We start from the raw sequence: 26,043 nt of genomic DNA, 5'->3' as shown, positions 1-26,043 counted from the left end.
GGTGGGAATTGTGTGGCATTGTACCCCTGTTATCTTACAATCTTGTTAATCACTGTTAAATCACAAATAATTTTTTTTTAAGTTTAATAAAATTCTCTTCATCTAAACTCAACCAAAGGCAGACCTGAGCCTAGTTCTCTTTACCTTCCATCTTGGTTAGTTTGCCCCAAGCCTCATCAGCTCTGAGATCTGTCCTCCAAGTGGGGTGAAGTGGAAAGACGCCTTCAGAGGGGCCCCTGCAGAGGACAGTGTGTTGTCTTCAGCTGGGGTGGGTGTGCTTTATTTTTTCCTTTTTTTTTTTCTTCCTTTTTTTTTTTTTTTTTTAACCTGAAAGCAGCCTTCTTTCTAAATCCAGAGCAAACCCTCCCTGCTTCCCTCCCTCCTTCCCTTCTCATTAAAAAAAATTAAGGAGTCAAACCTGCAGGCACTTGTGCCGCTTGTTCAGCTGCATACAAATGGACCGAGGGCTTTGAAAAGTGTCCAGCATGCAGCCCCCGGGGAAGAAGGGCAGAAGGCTGCTCTGCTCCTACATCACCGTGCAGCTTCACGTTGCCGTCCGTTGTGTGGGTTGCTTTTAGTTTAGTTTTGCTTTTTTATTATTATTATTATTTTATTTAGCTCCATGTTTTTTTTTTCTTTTTCCCAAGCCAACTGGATCACTTCCTTCTATTTTTTCAGTCTTCTAAGTACACCCTTGAGGCAAAACTTATTGGCACCCAACGCCCAACACATGTGGCTGTGTCTTCTAGCGCCCACTTTTCACTCGGGTTGAACAAGACTGCAGACATCCTGGCCCCATGGGGAGCTGGCTGCCTGGACAGCAGTCCACCGAGCAGAACACACGTGCTGACAGCAGCATCTTCCTGCTCAAATGCTCCTGCTTCATGCCCTTGCCACCTGTTCAGAGCAGATGGGAGGCTGCCACGGTGGCGAAGGCCAGTGCTGTACTGCCATTCATGCACTCTGCAAGGCGAAGAGCTCCCTGAGTGCAGGGACAGGGTTTTGATTGTTGAGATTGGATGAGGAAACACAGGATGTTTACAATGGATTCCAACAATTGTTTTCATGCAGACGTTCCTCCCAGTCAACCTAGGTAGCTGGGACAGATGACTGGGAGCAGGTATCACTAGAGCTCCAGCCTGCAGTGAGCCTGAGGGAACTGTATGGTGCGGGCAAGATGAAGTGGTGTCAGGGTCTAGTGGCAGGGACAGCTAGAGTTCACCTAATTTCCTCTCTTTATAATAACCCAGTCTCATATGTCCCATTTCCTCCTTACTTTCTCCCTCTCCCTCCCTCCTCCCTTTTCTCCCTCTCTTTCTGCCTCTCTCTCTGTTTCCATCTCTCTCTCTCTTTCCTTCCTTCCTTCCTTCCTTCTTTCCTTCTCACTCTTTCTTCCTTCCTTTCTTCCTGCCAGAGAATGAACCCAGAGACTCCTACTCATGTAATACCACTACTGAGCAGCTTTTTCAAGCCAAGTTTTTCATTCTTTATTTTAGAGAGAGAGGAAAGAGAGAAAGAAGACTGGAAAAGAGGTAGAAGGTGAGGGAGAGGGAACGAGAAGAAGAAACAGAGCAGGGAGAGATGCTACAGCACCGATGGACCATTCATGGCTCCCCATGTGGTGCCAAGACTAACCACAAGCAGGTGTACGTCCAGCTAAATGAGTTATCTTCCTTCCTACTTCTACCTTTCTTTTAAGAAATAGTTAGCCCATGTGACATTATTGAAAAACTTAACAAGTGCTCACGAACATGGAGAAGTTGAGAGATAAAGCTGAGAGAGGTTTACACAGAGGCTGCATGATACATCTCAAGGTCTGGTCATTGTCAAATAAATAGAACTGGGGAAATTCTATTTTTCTATTGTAATTCTCCCCATAGTGTGCATGTTTGTGTCCTAAGAATCCAGGCTCTTCAGAGATTTGGCCAGTCCTGGATTTCCAAAAAGCTGGAAAACAACCTGTTTTTTATCCTGAAACCACTTGCTTCTGCCTGTGTTCTAGGTGGACACTCTGGAGGTGATCCAACATCCAGAAGAAACCACCAACATGAAAAGGCAGACCGTGGCATCTTACTTTCGGGTATGGCTTCTTGACCTCTGTTCTGCTGCCTGCTTCCAGAAAAGACCTATTTATTCTTCTGCCAAGAGGCCTAGATTTAACAGAAATAATACAGAACACAAGAAGAGTCAGATATAGAAGATGAAATTGCACAGAGAGAAAAAGTATTGCATGGAACATACTACTGAGAACCAAGTGCTCTGATTTCAGAAAAATCAGATGAAACTCCAAGTGTCTAGAAGACCCTTTCAGCCCTACCCATTGAATGTGCTGATTGTTTGCATTTTAGTGCATTTATCTGTTTCACGAAGGCAAGAAAAAGGTTAGAACACCTCTTAGGTACATCTGATGCTAGGGATTAAGCCCAGGGTCTGTTGTGTGCAAGTCCTGTGCTCTATTGCTGAGCTATAGTTGAACCACTGAAAGTGTTCTTTAAAGACCACCTATTTCTTTTTTTTTTTAATTTTTTTAAATCTTTATTTATTGGATAAGGACAGCTAGAAATCAAGAGGGAAGGGGGTGATAGGGAGAAAGACAGAGAGACACCTGCAGCACGGCTGCAACGCTCACAAAGCTTTTCCCCTACAGGTAGGGACAGGGGCTCGAACCTGTATCCTTGCGCATTGTAAAACAGGTGCACCACCACCCGGCCCCAGAAGATCACCTATTTCTAAGTAGTATCCTCATGTGGCAGAAATGTAAGGAGTCTAGCTATCTAGGAACATGCTGACAGCTTCATCACCAGAACTAGTTCATCTAGTCGTCTTGGGCAGTGTGCCATAATCTGTACCTGTAATTTTTTAAAAAAATGTTATTATCTTTATTCTTTTTAAAAATTTTATATTTATAAAAAGGAAACATTGACTAAACCATAGGATAAGAGGGGTACAACTCTACACAATTCTCACCACAAGAATTCTGTATCCCATTCCCTCCCCTGATAGCTTTCCTATTCTTTATCCCTCTGGGAGCATGGACCCAAGGTCATTGTGGGATGCAGAAGGTGGAAGGTCTGGCTTCTGTAATTGCTTCCCCGCTGAACATGGACGTTGGCAGGTCCATCCATACTCCCAGCCCTTCTCTCTCTCTCTCTCTCTTTCCCTAGTGTGGAAGGGCTCTGGGGAAGCAGAGCTCCAGGACACATTGGTGGGGTTGTCTGTCCAGGGAAGTCTGGTGGGCATCATGGTAGCATCTGGAACCTGGTGATTGAAAAGAGAGTTAACATACAAAACCAAACAAATTGTTGACCAATCATGGACCTAAAGGCTGGAATAGTGCAGATGAAGAGTTGGGGGCCCTCCATTTTGTAGATAGCTAGTAGGCATATTTTAGTTATATCCCAAAGGGTCTGTGGCTATACTAATGGGTTTGTTTGTTTGTTTGTTTGTTTACCTGAGCCTGAAATCTGGTATGCAGGTGGATCCAAGTTATTGTCTGGGGAGATGATGTCATGGCTGGAAAAAAAGACCAGAAAGCTGGAACAGGGAAGAGAGTAGCTCCCAAGTATGGGAAAGGTGTATAAATATTGTTGACTATAAACTCCATCGATTTGATGTGATCTGGGGCCCATATTCAGCTTAGGAGCCTATGTGACCTCTGCATCCCTGTAGGTCTGAGCTCACATTCTGTGGTCATAAGTAGGAACATTCCAAGCTGCCCCAATATCAGGACCCATCTTCCTCAGGTGTAGCATAGAGTATATTGTTCAGCCTCCCTTCAGAGGATGGAACATTCTCTACCATTGTTGATCCATGTACCTGTAATTTAAATGTTTACTTTTGGGGGTCAGCAAGGTGGCTCAGTAGTAAAACACAAGTCTTGCATGAAAGAGACCCTGGGTTTGATCACCAGCACAACATAAAGCCAAGAAAGGCAACAACAACAACTAAAGACGGAGCCATTTATGCAGCTATTTGCTTTTTTTTTTTTTTTTTTTTTTTTTACCAGAGTACTGTTGAGTTCTGGCTTATGGTGGTAGTGAGGAGTGAACCTGGCACTTCAAAGCCTCAGGCAAGAAAGTTTCTTTGCATAAATATTATGCTATCTACCCCCACCCTAATTAAACCATTTGAAGCCATTATGTTAAATATCCACTTTTCAGGGAGGGGCCAGTTAGTACTTCAACTTTAGAACCCTTAGAATCTGGAAAAGTCTGGCTTTTGATTCATTGTGAGTACCCAAATTCATTGTCAGTATTCGGGTGGAAGTACCTGTCAGAATTTACATTACCATTTCCTGTTGTTAGTTTCTTGTTTAACTTCACAAAGGTCTTTTTTTTTTTAATTATCTTTATTTACTTATTAGATAGAGACAGCCAGAAATAGAGAAGGAAGGAGGAGACAGAGAGGGAGAGAGACACCTGCAGCCCTGCTTCACCACTTGTGAAACTTTCCCCCTGCAGGTGGGAACCGGGGGCTCGAACCTGGGTCCTTGCGCACTATAATATGTGCGCTCAACCAGGTGCACCACCGCCCGGCCCCTGTTTTGTTTTGTTTTTCTTTTCTTAAAATCAACAACTCTTGAGTCCTCTGCTGATCTTTTAAAAAATTTTTTTATATTTATTTTCCCTTTTATTGCCCTTGTTTTTTTTATTGTTGTTGTAGTTTCTATTGTTGTTGTTATTGATGTCATTGTTAGATAGGATAGAGAGAAATGGAGAGAGGAGGAGAAGACAGAGAGGGGCAGAGAAAGAAGACACTTGCAGACCTGTTTCACCACTTGTGAAGCAATCCTTCTGCAGGTGGGGAGCCGGGGGCTCGAATCGGGACCCTTACGAAGACAGAGAAGGGGAGAGAAAGATAGACACTTGCAGACCTGCTTCACTGCTTATAAAGGAACCCCCTTGCAGGTGGGTAGCCTGGGGCTGAAACCAGGATCCTTGCACAGACCCTTGCGCTTTGTACTATATGTGCTTAACCCAGTGTGCCACCACCCGACCCCCAATATTTTAATTATCTGCGATGTTCATAATAACCTCACTTCATGTGCGTTTCCCCCTTATCTCACAGTATTCTCTGATGGATTTGCTCTCCAAGATGGTGGTGGGCCAGCCCCACTTTGTACGCTGCATCAAACCTAATGATCATCGAGAGGCCCTGAAGTTTTCCAGAGACAGAGTGCTGGCCCAGCTTCGATCCACAGGGATCCTGGAGACTATCAGTATCCGCCAGCAGGGATATTCTCACCGCATCCTCTTTGAAGAGTTTGTGAAAAGGTCAGGCTACCATCTTGGGCTATATACTCCGTACCATATAGGCTTTGCCTTGGCCTTCTCGGTCATCCACTATCATTTACATACTTTTTATTTTGTCGATCATCCACTATCATTTACATACTTAAAAAAATCTTTATTTATTGGATAGAGACCGCCAGAAAGCTAGAGGGAAGAGAGAGAGATAGAGAGGAAGAGAGACACCTGCAACACTGCTTCACCACTGGCAAAGCTTTCCCCTTGCAGGTGGTAACCAGGGGCTCTGAGCCGAGGTTCTTGCACATTGCAACATGTGCAATTTGCATACTTAAATGTTGCATTTTTACTCAGCTCCAACCAAATTATCATGATATAGAAGACAGATTAAGCTCCCTTCTGATCACACTAGAAAATTTCAGGGGCGTTGGGCAATACCGCAGAGTTAAGCGCGCATTGGTTAAGCGCACATGCGCAAAGAGCAATGGCTGTAAGCCCCCGGCTCCCCACCTGCAGGAGGGTTGCTTCACAAGTGGTGAAGCAGGTCTGGGTGTCTTTCTCTTCTCCTCTCTGTCTTCCCCTCCTCTCTCGATTTCTCTCTCTCCTATCCAACAACAACAGCTATAACAACAATAACTAACAACTATAACAAGGGCAACAAAATGAAAAAAATGGCCTCCAGGAGCAGTGTATTCATAGTGAAGCAAATAAAAAAATTTCCACAGGTATTTATTTATTTACTTATGGGGTGCTGGGACTTGTGCATATGTTTTGTCACTGCTCTTGGGACAAGTTTTCCATTTTAAATTTAAGATATATATAGAGAGAGATGGAGAGAGAGATAGACCATAGCAGTGTTCTATATCCATGGAGCTTCCCATGGTATTGTGGTGTTGCTCCCATGTGCTGGCAGAACTCGAATCTGAGGCCTTGTACATCATAAGACACTCACTCTGCTGGGTAAGCTACCTCTCAATTCTGTTCATAGATTTTTTTTTAAAGATATGTTCTATGTCCTTATGTTTGCGAATTTCCCATATGATTTAATAAGATAAATTTAACTGATATTTAATTAGTGTAGTAAAAGTAAACCCTTAAAATAGATCAAAATATGAATGTACTAGGACATCCACTTCTCACCTATGATCTGTCATGATGTTATGATAGCTAACACTTATAATGCAGTTAACATTTTCCAAATGTCTCTTCTCAGTTGATCTATAGAGCAGTCCTGTAAACTAGACTGTTAGTGTTTTCATTTTGCAGATAAAGAAATTGAAGCACAGAAATTAAGTGATTGTTCTATGGGTCCATTTGGGAAGAGCCAAAATGTTAACCAGTGGGACAAAATAAATTCTTTACAAAAAATAGGGCTTCTCAAATTAAAAGTCCAGAGACTTAAAAAAAAAAAAAAAAAAAAGCAGGAGAAGGAGAAGAAGGAAAGAAAATAGAAAGAAAAATATTTTTTAGTCTCTTTTTCTCACTTAAATTTGGAGGTAGGACAAGGGGAGAAAGATGGTTTTAGCACACAGATGTGACTAGTCAAGTATTTTAGCCACAACTATTGAATACATTAAAATATTTAAGAAAGCAGGTCAAATGCTAAGTAGATTGACTTCTTTGTTGGTAATCAGGAAACCATTAGGCTAGTATGAACAAGAGTCTCAAAATGTCAGTAACTCTGAGAGTGTTAAAGATTTCTGAGCCAGCAAGGTAATTGGTATTTTGATCCTTTTGAACAATTTAACAACAAAACTGATGAGTTTGCAGTTCTCTCCCTTGATGTTATTCCACAAATGGGTGTGCCTCTTACCTTCCTGTTCAGGAGTGCTGTTTGGTAAACATTAAGGAGGAAAATACACAGGTCAGACTATTAAAGACAGTGAACAGAGCCACTCAGGGTCTATCAGGTGAAGGTAAATAAAAGATAAATATTTAAGAATGCAGGTCAAATGTTTAATGTTATTCTACCTTTTTTTTTTCCCCTTGGCATTCAGGACTGAAGTCCTGTCCTGCACCCCTGAAAGGCAATGTTCTTGATTACTTTGTTGTTGAGTTCCAGAATGAGGGAAAACTACCATAAGTCACTTCAAATCAGCCAAATCTGTGGACTTAGCCAAACCTAAAATGCTTCCTTACCCTATCATCCTTGAGTTTTCTGGCAAAGTAACTCAGAGCTGCTTTTTTCTGATCTCCATTCATGAAACCTTTTCCAGAAATGGTTGGTTCCAACAGCTTTTCATCAGCTGAACCAGGTGGAATGAAAGTAATCTGGTTTTAAACAGGCATTAAAAAAAAAAAAAAAAGCCACCAGGTAGTGTTATACATCTAGCAGAAAACTCTTAGAAGTCAAAATGTTAAAGGAAATCCCAGGAAATATGACTGTTAACACTCATTGTCTTGGTTAAGCCTACGTGGTACAAAGTGCAAGGACTGGAGTAAGGATTCCGGTTCCAGCCCCCAGCTCCCCACCTGCAGGGGGTTCCCTTCACAGGCGGTAAAGCAGGTCTGCAGGTGTCTATCTTTCTCTCTCCATTTCTCTCTGTCCTATCCAACAACAATGACAGCAACAACAACAACAATAACAACTACAACAACAATAAAAAAACAAGGGCAACAAAAGGGAAAATAAATAAAAAAATATAAAAAATAAATTTAAAAAAACTTAAAAAAAAAAAAACCAACACTTGTCTTCATAGTGCAGTCTAGTAAAGAGATCTGAATCCTTCTTCTCCTCCTTTTTCTTTTTGCCTCCAGGGTTATCACTAGGCTCAGTGTCTGCACTACTTATCCTGCACTGCTCCTGGAGGCTATTTTTTCCCTTTTGTTGCCTTTGATGTTGTTATTATTATTGTTGTTGTTGTTGTTGGATAGAGCAGAGAGAAATTGAGAGAGATGGGGAAGACAGAAAGGGGGAGAGAAAGATAGATACCTGCAGACCTCTTTCACTGCCCATGAAGTGACGCCCCCCGCCCCCAGGTGGGGAGTTGGGGACTCAAACCTGGATCCTTACGCTGGTCCTTGTGCTTTGCGCCATGTGTGCTTAACCTACTGCACTACCGCCTGGCCCCGAGATCTGAAGTCTTATAATATTCCTTTACATCATTACATAGATTTTAGGAGTGCTTTGTCACAACCCTCAAAAGTAAGAAGTCACAACACATTCGTCTCCAAAATGCTGAAATTCTTCTGCCACCATCAATTAAGCAAGTTTGCCCTCTTCCCTTGTGATCCACCCCTTCCCCAAACTTGAGTTCTGCCTTCTGAATCCAAGTGTTGATTTTGGATTGGTTGTGTCTGTCCCTTTTCTTTGTTTCTTTCTATCTCACACAAGTGAGATCATGTGATATTTCCAGTTCTCTACTCCTTCTGACTTATTTCTGCCTAAAATAGTACCTTCCAACTCTTTCCATGTTGTAACAGATGGCAAGACTTCACCCGTTCTTATAGATTAGTATTCCCTTGTGTATGTAGACCGCATCTTCTTTACCAACTCATTAGCTTTTGGGCACTTGGGTTGTTTTTCTATCTTGACTACTGTAAATGATGCTGCAGTTCATGCTGGACTGCATGTATCCTTTTGTATTTTTATTGTGAGGTAGATACTTATGAACAGAGTGGCTGGATCATATGGTAAGTTTATATGTATCACCTTGAGAAACTTCCCTACTGACTTTTAAAGAGGTTGGCCTATATATCTATCTATCTATCTATCCCTACTAACCATGTAGGATATAGGAAGGTTCCTTTTTTCTTTTCTCCACTGTCTTGTCATCACTTGTTTTTCTAGTCTTTGTGACAGGGACCATTTTCAGAGGTATGAGGTGATGTTGTTTGTGTATGTGTCCAAAAACATTTATTTAATCAGGTAGACTATAAATAAATACATGAAAGAGCTTACAATGAAAGTCCGGGTATAATTATTTTTTAAGAGACAGGAGGCAGGGCTTGTTTGTTTGTTTGTTTGTTTACCAACATGCTTTTCTCTGGGACTCTGCCCACATGACTCCACCATTCCTAGTAGATGTATTTTTTTTTTTTTAATAGAGGGTGAGAGACAGAGGGAGGGAGAAAGAGAAAGACAGAAAGAAAGAAAGAGAGAAAGAAAAGAAAGAAAAGAAAGAAAGAAAAAATATAGAGAGAGAGAGAGGAAGGAAGGAAGGAAGGAAGGAATAAAGAAAGGAAGAAAGAAAGAAAAAAGGGAAGGAAAGAGAAGGAAGTAAGGTGAGACACTTGCAGCACTGATCTGCTGCTCCTGATTCTCTTCTCCCTGCAGACGGGGTAGGAGGCAGTTCTGAATGACATTTGATTCTCAGAATGAGCAACTTTTTTTTTTCTCATTTATCTATAAAACTTGTCTGCCTGTAATACTATTAATGTTTTTTATAATATCCATAATAATTAATTTCTTTCAGATATTTTGTCTGAGGATAGAACTTGCCTTTAATCTTTTTTTAAATTAGTGATTTAATATTGATTTACAAATTTATGGGATAAGAGGGGTATAATTCCACACCCTCCCCACTGCCAGAGTTCTGTGTCCCCATTCCCTCCACTGGAAACTGCAGTAGTTCTCCCAACTTCACAGATGTGGACTGACTATTATTTCTAGGGCTACACGTCTTATTGTGCTTTTGATTTACATTTCCCTGGTAATAAGTCATTATGGCATAAGATAATAGTCTACATTTTTTCTTTTGACACATAGAACTAGTTTTCCCAGAACGTTTTACTGAAGAAACTTTCCTTTCTTCATTACATATTCTTAAGTGTCGTGAATGAAGTACCCATATATATGTGGATTTGTTCTTGGAACCTCAGTCCTGTTCCTTTGATCTGTGTCTGTTTGTAACTCCTACTTTTAGATCTGTGGTCTATTTAAAATTCATTTTTGTAGATAGGGACGAGGAGTCTTAGTTCATTTTTCTGTTCATAGATAGTTCTTAGTCTTTTCTTTGTTTATTTAGTGAGGTTCAAGTTTCTTTTTGTTTAAATGTTTATTTATTTTTTTAATAACATGGAAATAAAGATAGGGAATAAAGGAGAGAGAAAGAAAGAGTGGCTTAGAAACACAGAGACAGAGAGAACACAGTATTAAACTCAAGGTATCATGATCGCAAGTCCAACACTGCCACTGTGATATTTTCCTGGTTATGAAGTTCAAATTTCTTCTTTTTAAAAATCTTTTTATTTATTTACTTAAAAATCAAGAGGGAGAGAGACAAAGAGACACCTGTAACACTGCTTCACTGCTTGCAAAGCTTTCTCCCTACAGGTGGGGACCAGGGTCTCAAATTCCAGTCCTTGCGCAATTATAACGTGCGCACCCAACCAGGTATGCCACCACCTGGCCCTCTTCTTCTTTCTTTTGTGATTAATTAACTCTCTCTATATATATGAGGGATAAAGAGAGGAAGAGAGAAAGACCAGGGCACTGCTCAACTCTGGTTTATGGTGGTTCTGGGGATTGAACCTGGGACCTCAGAGCCTCAGGCATGAAAGTCTTTTACATAACAATTATGCCCCAGACTAAAGTTCAGATTCACTATTTGGAGTGTTTGATAAGAGCTAGATCAGTCCAAGTTGGTATATTAATAATATCTGTATCTGGTTATTAGTAGATCACTATGCTTTTGAACAAAAGCAGTTAGATTTTAACAAAATCTTTAGGTTTTATGAGAACAAAAATAGAGATGGAGATAAATTCAATGATTTATTATATCAGTAAATAACATTTAAACTGAATTATTATCTGTGAGATTAGAGTACTTAGATACAATTAAAGCATATAAATCTCATCAAGTTTCCTGAAAATGTGAGTTTAAAATCTTTTCCTAGAAACTTATTCAACAGTTTACTGTTTACACAGATACTATGTCCCCAAACAGGATGAGTTTGAATCTTTGGTGTGAAAAATACTGTAGGATTTTAAATATTATTTAGATATAAAACATCACGTTTTTATTTGTTTGTTTGTGCTGGAGGAAAGGGATAGCTTTTGAGACTTTTTTTTGGGGGGCGGGTATTAATGGTTTATAATAAGTACAGTTGTTGGTATATGGGTAACATTTCTCTGTGCCTTTTTTTCTTCTTTTTCCCATTAGGAGTATAGTTTCTCACTGCTCCCATCACCAAGGGTCTTTATCCCCACCCTCACCATTTTCTTCCCAGCATAATTTTTCCCCGATAAATTATTGGCATCCTTGTTAAAAATCAACTGACTATAAATGTAAGGGTGTTATTTCTGAATCTTCTCTCTCCCATTGATCTGTGTCTATTCTAGGCCTTTTAAAGTTTCTTTATCCACCCTTTTGACACAGCTTCCTAAATGGACTTCTCACCTATTAAGATCTCTAAAGAGCCATTACAGTGTGTAGCATCTAAAATTCCTATCTAAGCATGTTGCCTTCTTGATCAAAATCTTCACTTAAAATGAACATATATACTTCTTCTAAATGGATTTCAGCTCTTCTTCCTAGTGATGGGTGGGTTCTTCTGCTGTGACTTTTGCCTACCTTTCTAGTTCCTTCTCTCTTACCTTCTCACCTTTCAGCTCACATTTGAATAAAAATCTAACTACTTGGAACTGAATAAATGCTCTATGTTATCCTTTGCGTTTATGTTTTTGCTTATACTATGTTGCCTGAATTTTCATTTTTAAGTCCTCAGTCTTAATCAGAATAACCCCTCTTCATTTCTAGGACTTTGAGTGGGCATTATCATGCCTGTGATACTCTCATTGACTCCCACTCACTACACTGTGGTAGAAATTCCTTGGTATTAACTGCCTGGTAAGAAGAGGTATTTTTCAGTGAGTTTTCTATATCTCTACTGACCAGCTCACTACCAGAAACAAATCCGATGGCTGAAAACATTTATGGAATTAAATCAGACTCACATTCCCTTAGTCATCACTATCTCTTATCATCACCTTCTTACTGACTCTTTGAAGTACATGAAGGTATATGGAACTGACTCTGCTAAGATTAGGTTACATTGTGGAATAAAACCTAGATTGTCAGAGCATAAGATTTCAGGTAAGGCATACACATTTACTTTTAATTAATTAATGTATTTATTTATTTTTATAGAGCATTGTTCTGCTCTGGCTTATGGTGGTGCCAGGGACTAAACTGGGACCCTGAAGCTTCAGGCATAAAAGCCTTTATGTGGTTTAAACACCACACTCTCTCTCCACTTGGCATAAGTAGTTCTTTATGAAGAAGGATGAGAAATGATAAGTCAGTAAGAAGCCAATGCCTTAGATGAGAAAATGCTGTTATTACAGTTAGATATATTAAAAGAGTGATTAAACTCTTTTAAACTAATTCACTTTCTTTATCTCTGTAACACTTGTTGATTTTCTTGGGGATACAAAAAGAGATAAGATCAATAGGACACAGGGAGTTCTTTGCCCAGCCTCTTCTCTCTCAGTTCTTGTACCTGAAGGGGGAAAGCACTTAGAACACCTTACATAAACCACAACACACATATACTTCATTTGGGCAATGTCCTATAAAAGTGGATCATCAAGCAATTCTATCAAGTTATTGTCTCTTTCCCTTTTATTCATTTTTCTTTTCCCTCTTTTGAATTTCTTTTCAGTCACACAGGCCTTCCTCACATACAAAGGCATTCCCTGGAAACTCCTATAGGAAGCATCCTATGGTCTGAGCAGTATCAGCAGCCAGTAAATTCCAGAGAGTAACCTCACAAGGAACTCTGGGTCTTCCAGCTTGGATATTTTTTCTTGGGTGGAGCACCAGTTGTCTCTGGTGCTTGCTGTCTGCATGGCTCTATTTTTCCTTTTCTTTTTTGATAGAGGGTGGGAGGTGGAGAGAAACACAGAAGCAAAAAGAGAGGAAAGAAGGAAGGGGGGGGGAGGGAGAGGGACAGGCGTGGGAGGACGCCTTGAGCCCATGAAGCTTCCCTACTACAGGCAGAGACCTGAGATTGAACCTGGGTCCTCACATATGGTAGCATGTGCATGACCACCCAGCCTCCCACATTCCCATTTTAAACCAATAAAGGTGTTCAGGGCAAGTGCCAATAGGGTCATGTGTCAAGTGCCAGGAGCTGAAGTCAGTCCCACTTAAACCATGGCCAGATGGATTCAATAAAAAGGAGGGAGAAGATGAACAGGTTAAACAGTTTAGCATTGTTCTCCTTGTTTTGACCATCCTTGTTTTAACAGTATAGAAAGGTCTACCCTAACCGATGTAATTATCATCTACTTCAGAGAAGGCATTTAATTGAGAATTTTCTTAAACAGCTGATTTTTTTTTTTTTTACTGGCAATGAAAATTATGTGAACTTTGGAATAAGAACTATGTGTAGTTTACTACAGAGCTAACTTAAGTTTTGATGGGTACTTTTGCTTAGTTGTCAAGTTTGAACCACATCTATACAAAAATCCTTCCAAAAAAAAACCACACATATGGCTAGGGAGGAAAATCTGGAGAGAATGACTGTTACTTAACATTAAAAATTTCTATTTAATATAAATAGATCAAGGGGGTTTATAGTTAATGGTATTTATATAATTTCCTCGTATTTGGGAGCTTCTCTCTGCCCTTTCCAGCTTCCTAGTCCTATTCTCAACTCTGACACCATCTTCCCAGAAAATACTCCTAGCCTACCAGCATGTTAGCTGTCGGACTTAGTCAAAAATTAGTAAAGTCATAGGCCCCTTGAAATATACCTAAAATAGACTTCCTAGCTCCTTCCAACACGAAGACCCCACATTTCATCTGCTCTACTTTTACCTTTAGGTTCCTGATTATTAAACATTGTGTTCTGCTTTGTATCTTAATGCTTTTCAGACCCAAGTTGCAGGTGTTACCATGACACAATCTCACTTTCATAGGCAGATGACCTCACCAATGTGTCCTGGAACCCCACCTCTCCAGAGCCCTACCCCTCTAGGAAAAGATAGAGATAGGTTGGGTGGATGGTTTGACGTGTCAACGCCCATGACCAGCAGAGAAGCAATTACAGAAGCCAGACCTCCCACCATAAAGATCTTTGCTTCATACTCCCAGAGGGATAAAGAACAGGGAAACTTCCAGTGGAGGGGAGGGATATGGAGCTCTGGTGGTGGGAATTGTATAGAATTGTATCCCTCTTGTACCACACTCATCAATTATTATTAAATAACTAATAAAAATTATAAAAATAAATCATAGGAACTTAATATTAACATAGGTGTCTTAAGAGATAGCAGTGCTATAATTACTAATAAAATTCCCCTTACTTTTCCCAGAAAAAAAAAAATCTATATAAGTTACTTTTTCACTCACACTTTAAAATGTTCCTGGGCCTAACTCTTTGCTCTATATGGAGTTACTTCTCACCATTCCCCACTGTGGCTTAAAATTCAGCTTTCTCAGGTTTGGTAAATATGTTACCATTTTTCCATCTGATTTCCTATTATCAAAAGTCTTACTGTGATCATCTTCTTTTATTATTCTCTCTTTGTCTTCAAGTAATATTTATACCTTTTTAAAAAATCACTTTGTTGTCATTTTGAGTTTTCAAGAAGGAGGAAAAAGCCAGTGTATGTGTTTGATCCACCAACTTTATCAGTCTCTCATTAAGTGCATCACCTGTTTAAAATATGAATGAATAAATTAAGAAACAAGATAAATGCAAAAATGTAAAAAATGTTATTCAGGGCACATCATCTTTTTTTTTTTTTTTTTAATATATTTCCTAGCCAGTTTTGTTTTGGGAGGATCTTTACTCTCCTGATCCAGAACATTATAGCTTTGCATGTTATGAAGAAGGAAATTTCCAACTTGGAAAGGTAACTCTTTTATAAGGGATTTTGTGTATGTTAATCCTGGCACTGAGATCTGCTTAATGTAAATAACACTGTGAATCTTCTTTACATCTTCCCTTTCCATGATTTAATGTTTCCATTTTTTTCCTGTATCTTCCTTTTGTGGTTAAAATGAGATAAATGAAGCGCTGGCAAACTTGCAGAATTCTCTGGCAGTGGCAGAAAAAATGCATAGAAAGCTTGAGTCTAGAGGTGTGACTTAATATACTGCATATCACTTTTTCATGTTTATGGAGTGTGGAAGTGATCTTCCCAAGAGTTTCAGAAGTCATATATTTATTCTAGCAGTTCTGTTTTATAGAAAACGTTTTCACAACTTTTCAGAACTAAGCACACTATTATTATACTTAGCTTATAGAAGTAGCCAGACTGATTGCCTTTCTATTAGATTTGGCTCTGAATTGAACTTGGTGATTTCTAAAGATTAACACAAATATACAATGAAATTTACCAACTCAGACTAATTTTATTTTATCTCTGTGTGTATATGTATTTACTAAACACTGCTCAGCTTTGGCTTATGGTGGTGTCAGGGATTGAACCTGGATCTTAAGAGGTTCAAGCATAAAAGTCTTCTGCATAACCATTATTCTACCTTCTCAGTCCCTCAGGCTAATTTTAAAATGGAAGCTCAGATGTTGAATTAAAAAATGAGTCCCCAAAATGTTTGTGGCAATAAAATATTCTTAAGAATGGAAAGGAACTATAGGGAGGGGTGCTCTTTTGAAGAAAATACATTTATTAGGGAAGATTTGTTTTTTGTTTTTTTTTTGCCTCCAGGGTTATTACTGGGGCTCAGCTCACTGCTCCTGGAGGCCATTTCCCCCACTTTTGTTACCCTTGTTGTTGTAGCCTTGTTGTGGTTATTATTGTTGTTGTTGATGTCGTTAGTTGTTGGATAGGACAGAGAGAAATGGAGGGAGGAGGCGAAGGCAGATGGGGAGAGAAAGACAAACACCTGCAGACCTGCTTCACCTGCTTCTGTGAAGCAACTCCCCTGTAGGTGGGGGGAGCTGGGGGCTTGAACCGGGATCGTTACGCCGGTCCTTGCGCTTTGCACCACGTGCGCTTAACCCGCCCGGGCCCCGGGATTTGTTCTGATGTGATGTGGTGTGGTGGGGTGGGGTGTGGTGTGGTGGGGTGTGGTGTGGGTGTGTGTTAGAGAGAAGGGGGGGGGGGCGGGGGGAATCCATTCACTGACTATAGCCAGCTTCCAAGTAATAGCGGGATGTACAACAGATACAGAGAAGCCACGTGAGTGCCAAGGATTGTGGACACACTTGTTTCTTAACGTCTGTGAAAAATCAGTGTGTTCTGATGAGAATTGTGCCCTAGTAAGCCATTTATAAATACACCTCTGCCTTTATGTATGTACCTACATCTTTTTTTCCCCTCTAGACTGGTCCACATAATTATTATTTTTTATTCTTATGTTTTATTAGTAATTTAATATTGATTTACAGCATTGTAAGATAACTGGTATAATTCTGTACAGTTCCCACTACTGTTTATCCCTCTGGGAGTATGGACCAAAATTCTTTTTGGAGAGCAGAAGATGGGAGTTTCTGACTTCTGTAATTGCTTCTCTGCTGAACATGGGCATTGGCAGGTTGATCTATACCCCCAACCTGTTTCTATCTTTCTCTAGTGAGGTAGGCTCTGGAAAGGTGAGGTTCCAGGAAGCATTGGTGAGGTCATCGGCCCAGGGAGGTCAGGATGGAATCATAGCAGCATCTAGAACCTTTTTTTTTTTTTTTTACCTCCAGGATTATCACTGGGGTCTGGGGCCTGGGGTCACATGAAGAAAAATGGTCTTTCAATTAATCAGGAAGAAGTCTGAATGGAAATAGGTGAGAGAGCTAATTATGCTTATCACAAAAAATAAGTTTAATATTTATTAATGAATAGAATTTCTGGTGAATTAATAGTGGATTTAGTTAATTTAAATAAGTACTCCCAATTCTTCACAAGCCATTCATTTCATATCCCTTCCCACCCAGGTTCTTTCTCAAGACTGTAGTATTAGCAAGAACAGACACAGTTCTTTAACCACTTTAATTCCATTAGCATGAAAAAGCACGTTTGCAGATTTAAGCATGCAGCTCTTGCTAAGTGCAATGATTATTACCCATTACCACTATGAAAACGTGAGGTCATCTACGAGGACATACCTACACATGTTTCCAACAGACATAGTTTCTCGCATTGCCCCCAAGATTAGTGCTGGCTCATAGGCAGGGAGTTGACAGAAAAATCGGTATGACAGGAAAATGCAGGCATGCCAAAAAAGACTAAAATCCAAATTTCATTTTTCAAAAGATATTTTTATTTTTGGTCCTGGATAGTCAGCAGTAAAGACAGATCCTCCAGGAGCTAGGAGATGGCATTCCTGGATTTCCTTTCTTTTTCTTAATTCTGTAGCCACATTGACAAGAGGTTGACACAAAATAGGTGTGTGTATTTTATTTTATTTTTTATTGTCACTAGGGTTATCACTGGGGCTTGGTGCCTGCACAATGAATCCACGGATCCCAATGTTTTTTTTTTAATATTTATTTATTCCCTTTTGTTGCCCTTGTTGTTTTATTGTTGTAGTTATTGTTGTTGTTATTGATGTTGTTGTTGTTGGATAGGACAGAGAGAAATGGAGAGAGGAGGGGAAGACAGAGAGGAGGAGAGAAAGATAGTCACCTGCAGACCTGCTTCACTGATTGTGAATCGACTCTGCAGGTGGGGAGCCAGGGGCTCGAACCGGGATCCTTACTCAGGTCCTTGAGCTTTGCACTATGTGGGCTTAACCCGCTGCGCTACCGCCCAAATGGCTATTTTTTTTACCTTTCCTTTATTTATTTATTTAATTATTTATCTTTTCATTTTTTCATTTTTTCATTTTGCCCTCCAGGGTTATCGCAGGGACTCAATGCCAGCACTATGAATCCACTGCTCCTGGAGGCTTTTTCCCCCCCTTTTTTGCCATTGTTGTTTATCATTGTTTATTATTGTTGTTGTCATTGGCTGTCATTGTTGTTGGATAGGACAGAGAGAAGAAGAAGAGAAGAAGAGAAGAAGAAGAAGAGAGAGAAGGAGAGGCAGAGAGATACTTGTAGTACTGCGTGCATCACCACTTGTGAAACTTTCCTCCTGCAGATGGGGACCTGGGGCTCAAACCTGGGCCCTTGCACACTGTAACGTGCACTCAGCCAAGTGTACCACTACCAAGCCCCCACGTAAAATAGATCTTAACATAGCACCACACCATTAAGCTAGTACATGTGTAGCAAGGCCAATAGAATCAACAGGTCCCTACAAAAACTGGTTTACATAGTAGTAAGGGACATCTTAGGAGGTAACACTCAGGGGCAGCTTTAACATCATGAATGAAATATGTTGTATGTCTATGTGAACAGTCTCCCTATTTCCCTTGAAGGGACAGTTGTTAGTGACATGGTGACATTCTCTGGGAGAACTCTTTAAGAGCCATTGTCATTCTCTGTCATTCTCTCTCACTCTATATTGCTTTTTTAAAATATTTATTTATTTTCCCTTTTGTTGTCTTTGTTGTTTTTTTTCTTCATTTTTTTATATTTATTTTATTTATTCCCTTTTGTTGCCCTTGTTGTTTTATTGTTGTAGTTATTATTGTTGTTGTCGTTGTTGGATAGGACAGAGAGAAAATGGAGAGAGGAGGGGAAGACAGAGAGGGGGAGAGAAAGATAGACACCTGCAGACCTGCTTCACCGCCTCTGAAGCGACTCCCCTGCAGGTGGGGAGCTGGGGTTCGAACCGGGATCCTTATGCCGGTCCTTGTGCTTTGCGCCACCTGCGTTTAACCCGCTGCGCTACAGCCCAACTCCTGTCCTTGTTGTTTTATCATTGTTGTGGTTATTATTGTTGTTATTGATGTCATTGTTGTTGGATAGGATAGAGAGAAATCAAGAGAGGAGGGGAAGACGGGGAGAGAAGGATAGACACCTGCAGACCTGCTTCACCTCTTGTGAAGTGACCCCCCCCCCTTGCAGGTGGGGAGCTGGGGGCTTGAACCAGGATCCTTACACTGGTCCTTGCGCTTTGCTCCATGTGTGCTTAACCCTCTGCACCACTGCCCGACCCCCCTCTATATTGCTTTGTTATGAGCAGGTTACTTATGCTTCCTCTGTGCGTTGATGCCTTAGGTGAGATGTCGGATGGCCTCTTTCTTTTTTTTGACTATTAGTTTGCCTTTGTAATCTTGCTTTGTGCAATAAACAAGAACTTTAAAAAAAATAAATAAGAAACTTTAAAAATTTATTTATAAAATGGAAATATTGACAAGACCATAGGATAAGAGGGGTACAATTCCACACAGTTCCCACCACCAAAGCTCTGCATCCCATCCCCTTCCTTAAAAGCTTTCCTATTCTTTATTCCTCTGGGAGCATGGACCCAGGGTTATTGTGGGGTGCAGAAGGTGGAAGGTCTGGCTTCTGTAATTGCTGTTTTTTAAAATATTATTTAAAAAACAAGAACTTTTCAAATTTGACTTTATAGTATCATTGAGAAGTTTTAGGAGATAGGGGATCAGGGTACTTTGCAGACACCTGTGACAGAAAGAAAAGAAATTATGCTTCTAGAGTCAACAACTGTACTATAAGCCATTACCCTTCCTATTAGGAAGAAAGGAAGAAAGAGAGAAAGAAAGAAAGAAAGAGAGAGAAAGAGGAAGGAAGGAAGGAAGGAAGGAAGGAAGGGAGGGAGGGAGGAAGGAAGGAAGGAAGGAAGGGAGGGAGGGAGGAAGGAAGGGAGGAAGGGAGGAAGGGAGGAAGGGAGGAAGGGAGGAAAGGAGGAAGGGAGGAAGGGAGGGAGGGAGGGAGGGAGGAAGGGAGGAAGGAAGGGAGGGAGAGAGGGAGGGAGGAAGGGAGGAAGGGAGGAAGGAAAGAAGGGAGGAAGGGAGGAAGGGAGGGAGGAAGGGAGGAAGGGAGGAAGGGAGGAAGGAAGGGAGGAAGGGAGGAAGGGAGGAAGGAAAGAAGGGAGGAAGGGAGGAAGGGAGGGAGGAAGGGAGGAAGGGAGGAAGGGAGGAAGGAAGGGAGGAAGGAAGGAAGGAAGGAAGGGAGGAAGGGAGGGAGGAAGGGAGGAAGGGAGGAAGGGAGGAAGGGAGGAAGGAAGGGAGGAAGGGAGGAAGGGAGGAAGGAGAAGCTCTAGGAAGTTACCAATTCCAACCTTGACACTTCATAGATGAGGAGGCTGAGATCAGAGAGCTAAAATAGCTTCCCTATATTCCTCTCAGAAGTGGTATCGAAAAACCAAGCACAGGTTCTCTGGATGCTGGTTTTGTGATGAGTTTCATTCACATCTCAGGATTGTGACGTAAACTTCATTACATCATTAGCAGTGAAAGAAAAGAGGGGGCATGGAGTGGAGGACACATGGCATACATCTTACAGTAAGGTTCTGTCAGATGTCTTTCTGCCTAGTCTCTCAACAGGGCTCACTGCCCCCCTATTTCTTGGGTATCTGTGCATACAGCTATGTTAGGTATAACATCTTAAGGGTATGCATAAACATCTTAAACAGCATGCATAATTCAGTGATCTCTCTCCTGGTATTTAAACCACTCTAACACACTTGTTATCTCCAATTCTAGTGATTATATCAGGTTCTATGTTTCCTCTGAAAAATCCCGAGCTTACTCCAAGGATGTAGGCAAAATTCAGGAATTATCAGGAAAGGCCTCTGTTAACCTGGAGGCCTCTTGACCTGCTATGTGTTTACCCTGATTGTAGCCAGGCAGCCCCTCAAGGCTGCAGACAGAACTACAGTGATAGCACAGAATTTCTGACATTTCTGATATAATAATACATAGTGTTTAGTAATTAAGAAAAATAGTTCAGCGGAGAAATAACAGGCATGATAATTCAGGGATCTAGTAAGAAATCAAGGATTCTCTAAAAAGTGGTAGTGTCAGTCTCCCAGGTCACTGTAGGTTGATGGATTTCTGTGACTACTCCATCCATTCTAAGAAGGCGGGATGGGTTCAAGTTAGCCTTGCCTGTGCTGAGCATCCTTATCTTGCCGATAACTCTTGATGACTCACAATCCCAAAGCTAATTCTTTTGAGGTCCTACCTTTTTCACAAAGCCCATACTGCTGACAGTTTTCACTTACGCAAATACCAGGAAAATCACTTCTGTAGTTAGTAGCTCTAAATTTTCAGCCTGAATGGTGTAGTGGAGATATGCATAATATATGTGAAAGGGGGAGTCGGTCGGTAGCGCAGCAGGTTAAGCGCAGGTGGCACTAAGCACAAGGACCAGCGGAAGGATCCCGGTTCGAGCCCCCGGCTTCCCACCTGCAGGGGAGTCACTTCACAGGTGGTGAAGCAGGTCTGCAGGTGTCTGTCTTTCTCTCCCCCTCTCTGTCTTCCCCTCCTCTCTCCATTTCTCTCTGTCCTATCCAACAACAATGACATCAATAATAACTACAACAACAAAACAACAAGGGCAACAAAATAAATAAATAAATAAATATATGTGAAAGGAATCTTTCCTAATTCTCCTAAAGTCTGCAGTGTGGGCAACAAGCTTAAGGAAGACCCCATGTAGAAATGGAAGCACAGAGGAAGATTGGCATGTAGGAAATATGTTTTGAAGGTGCTAGACAATATCTCTTTTTAAATTTTTTTATATTTATTTATTTTCCTTTTTGTTGCCCTTGTTGTTTAACATTGTTGTAGTTATTGATGTCGTTGTTGTTGGATAGGACAGAGAGAAATGGAGAGAGGAGGGGAAGACAGAGAGGGTGAGAGACAGATAGAAACCTGCAGACCTGCTTTACCGCCTGTGAAGCGACTTAACTCCCCTGCAGGTGGGGAGCCGGGGGCTCGAACCCAGATTCTTACTCAGGTCCTTGTGCTTTGCGCCACGTGCGTTTAACCCGCTTGCGCCACCACCGACTCCCAGACAGTATCTTTTTTAAGTGATCTGTTTAACTGACGCTCTGATAATTTAGATTGGCTGATCAGCTTTGAAAATCACTTGATGGATTAAGATTTGTGTCCTTGCTTGGAGATTTCTTTAAAGTATTTTTTTTTATATTTATTTATTTTCCCTTTTGTTGCCCTTGATGTTTATTGTTGTTGTAGTAATTATTGTTGTTGTTACTGATGTCATCATTGTTGTTTAAGGCAAAATTTGGAGTATATAACATGTTATATAAAGATAACAATGAGACAGTAAAAAAAGTGTGTGTGTTTGGGGTGGGGTGGGGTGGGGTGGGGTGGTTGATGAACAAAAAAGGGGAAGAGAGAGGGAAGAGGAAGGAGAATTCAAGGAAGTATTTTGGCCCAGTGATGGCAAGTGCCCTTGCATCCTGGGTTGATTCCAATCAAAACAAGTTTCCATGACTTTGATGCCTGAGACTCTTTTGAGACTCCAAGTTCAATCTCCAGCACCATCATAAACCAGAGCTGAGCAGTACTCTGGCAAGGGAAAGAAAGAAAGAAAGAAAGAAAGAAAGAAAGAAAGAAAGAAAGAAAGGAAGGAAGGAAGGAAGGAAGGAAGGAAGGAAGGAAGGAAGGAAGGAAGGAAGGAAGGGGAGGGGAAGAAGGAGGGAGAGGAGGATTAGGGGGAGGGAGAGGGGAGGGTGTTTAGCGGCCTTAGTATTCCCAAAATGGTGCTTCAGCAAACCACAGTTCAGTCCATCAACCAATCAAGACCTGCAGCTGACCTCTTTGTCGTCCTGTTCTAGAATGTTCTGCTTTCCTAAGCCAGGGTTTAGGAATGACTCAGAAGAAAAAGTTCGAACTACTTTTCTGTGTAGTTTTGGATCAGGGAAGAAGAAAATAATTTTTTGCCAAAAAGATTTGGTAAGCAAGGATAGGAATATCAAATATATATAGTTCATGATATTGAGTGTCTGTTTATGGCAGTGTTCATGCTATGCTGTACATGTAACCTCATTTAATCCTGGAAATAACCTTCCACAATCAGTGACGTTAGACCACTTTTTTAAAATGGAAACACTGACAAGACCATAGGATAAGAGGGGTACAAGTCCCACCACCAGAGCTCCGCACCCCACCCCTACCTGGTCGCTTTCCTATGGAGTATGGACCCAGGGGTCCATGAATGAGGAAACTGACTCAAATTGCACAGCTAGTATGTGGCGGAATCAGGGTGTGAAATGAGTGTCCGTCTGAATTCAAATACCCCCCCCCAGAATATATGAAACACATCTAAATATTGATTGTGGAATCTATATAATTCAATTAGAAAAAAAAACATTAATAATTTTACTTTAGTAAAATTTACTAATTTTACTTTACTAGTGTGAAGTTTAACTTTCTATACAAACTAAATTTTTAACAAACTGAACTTTAATCTCTAATTCCTGGTATTCATATTCCTCTCCCCTCTCCCCCCCTTCCATCCCTCCCTTCTTATTTAAAACTTTTGAGGGAACCAGAGAAAAGATCGCTTGCTGGTTAGAGCACATGCCTAGTCATGCACCACACCCAGGTTCAAACCCCAGCACCACATGGGAATTGCTGACCCTGGAGGAAGCTCTGGTGTTGTGCTATGTCCTTTTCTTTCTGCCTCTCTGTGCTATCTCTTCCTTCCTTTTATCTGAATAAAACAGCAGCCCAACCTGGAGCACAGTAATTTCACATGAGTTAGGTCCCATCTTCACTAAAATAAATAAATAAATAAATAAATAAATGGAACACCAGCATCAGAAACATTTACTGCCTTTTGTTTATGTGCCGAATGTTATGTTGATAAATACTCAATTCAGAGTAATTTACAGTCTCAGAGCTCTCACAATCCAACAGCACTGAGCAATGTGACTTATTCCAAGGTTCAAATTTAGGAGTCTTCCTAAGGATATAATGAATATAATTGCTTTTTTTTTTTTTTGTAGCAGATGGTATCCAGCTGTTCCGTCTTTACTGTGAGCCAATCTAAAGGGAACAAATTAAAATGAAGGGGCTTATGGTAAATATAAGAGAAAAATTGAATAAACTAGATCTGTATTTTTATCCACACTAAAGGGAAACGGGCAATTGCTGGTAGTTATCAAATTGTGCAGCCAAAACAGCTCAATTCACTCTATTATCCCATAAGGGGAAATTATCATATGCTTGGATTGTTCAAATAATTGTTCCACATTTGGGGTATCTGAGAAGACAATCTGGGTGGTCACTAATACAGATTCAGGGTCACTCAGGAATATTTTAAAATAGGCTAAGGGTCAATACTCTTTGCCAGATGGCTGGGGACAGTTAAACTTAGTCATGTTAATCAGATCATTAAATATATAACCTCAGGGTTTGGGCCCACTGGAATTAAACCATGACAAGTATGACAATGTTTGAAATAGAGATTTCTTTGAATAGAATGCTAGTGATCAAACCCAGGGCCTCATGCATGTGTAGCATGTGCTGTGCTGCTGAGCCACCTCCTTGGCCCAAATTTTATTTTATTTATTCTCGTGGTTTCGGAAATTGAGCTCAGGGCTTCTTCACACCTCTGAACCTGGTGCTTTCTTGCTGAGTCACGTCCCTGGTTCCTAAACTAGTTTTAATTGCAAAAATAATGGGTGGATACCTTTTCTTCTGACTTTGTCCTAATATTACGTAAGGCTAAAGTCTTTCCACATCCTTAATTCCATTTTGTAACGTTCTTCCCCCATGATAGTCCCTCTTACAGTAACTATTAATTTTATTATTAGTAGTAGTAGCAGTGGTAGTAGTAGTAATAGTAGTAGTAGTTTTAGTGTTTCAGAAAATACTCACACATACAAGGTAAGGAAGACCCTGCATTTCTAGCTTAACCTGAATCACACTTCTCATGTCACTTGGCAACTTGCTTTTCTTTTTTAAAGTATTTTATTTTTATTTTGCCACCAGAGTTATTGCTGGGGCTCAGTGCTGGCACTAGAAACTTCTCCCTGAGGCCAGTTTTTTTTCATTTCTTTTTTTCTTGTTTTTATTTAACAGGACAGAGAGAAATTGAGACTGAGAGGGAAAGAGATAGATACCTGCAGACCTACTAAACTGCTAGTTAATTGTACCCCCTGTGGGTGTGTGTGGGGTAGCCCAGGCCCTTAAGCATGCATGGTAGTATGTGTGCTTAGCTGAGTGCCTCACCACCCAGCCTCCATATTTAATTTTATTCTATTTTAATGAGAGAGTCAGAGACAGAGTGACACCAGAACACTGCTCAGCTCTGGCTTACGGTAGTGCCAGGGATTGAACCTAGACTTCAGAGTCTTAGGCATGAAAGTCTTTTGCATACTCATTATGCTCCCCTGCCCAGCAATTTGCTTTTCTTTTTTCTTTTTTAAAGTTTTTTATTATCTTTTTATTTATTTGTTGGATAGAGACAGCCGGAAATCAAAAGGGAAGGGGAGATAGAGAGGAAGAAAGACAGAGAGACACCTACAACATTGCTTCACCGCTCGTGAAGTTTTTCCCCTGCAGGTGGGGACTGCGGACTTGAACCTGGGTCCTTGTGCATTGTAACATGTGCACTCAACCAGGTGCGCCACTACCTGGCCCCAAGCAATTTGCTTTTCTATCTAAGGGTATGTAGTCGAGATAAATCCACATTGGTCCATAGCTTGAACACATTGTTGTGTTCACTTTGAAATCAGTGAAACTTATTCAATCATTCCCCTTCTGGTAGATAATAATATTGTGTCTAGCTGCTCACCAGAAATGCTCAAAAACACTAATGCCTGAAGTATTAAACATGTGTGAGCACCTCTCTAGGGAAAATTTTGAGCAGTAAACCTATTCAAGGGGAAATTATGTGCTCCTGAAACTCCAGAGGTCATTTGAGCCTAACAAAGAAATAAGATTATGGATCTTTCCGCTGATAGTCTTTGTGACTTATGTAAGTCATTTCATCTCCCTGGAATTCTGTTTCTTTGAGTCAGTACTTTTTAAACTCACCTGAGCATCTTCTGTGGTCTTTGTTA

General features: G+C 40.6%; 1 protein-coding gene across 1 annotated transcript in view; it reads left to right on the top strand.

The window, feature by feature from the left end:
- The window catches only part of MYO3B (myosin IIIB), a 508,363-nt gene that overhangs the window by 271,177 nt on the left and 211,143 nt on the right, over positions 1 to 26,043 (top strand). The window contains exons 23-24 of the mRNA XM_060177727.1: positions 2,003 to 2,080; positions 5,068 to 5,273. Coding sequence (XP_060033710.1) covers positions 2,003 to 2,080; positions 5,068 to 5,273 — 284 coding nt within the window. The remainder of the gene's footprint in view (positions 1 to 2,002; positions 2,081 to 5,067; positions 5,274 to 26,043) is intronic.

Source organism: Erinaceus europaeus, chromosome 18 (assembly GCF_950295315.1).
Source record: "Erinaceus europaeus chromosome 18, mEriEur2.1, whole genome shotgun sequence".
NCBI lineage: Eukaryota > Metazoa > Chordata > Mammalia > Eulipotyphla > Erinaceidae > Erinaceus > Erinaceus europaeus.
This window is presented reverse-complemented; position numbering and strand designations above follow the sequence as displayed.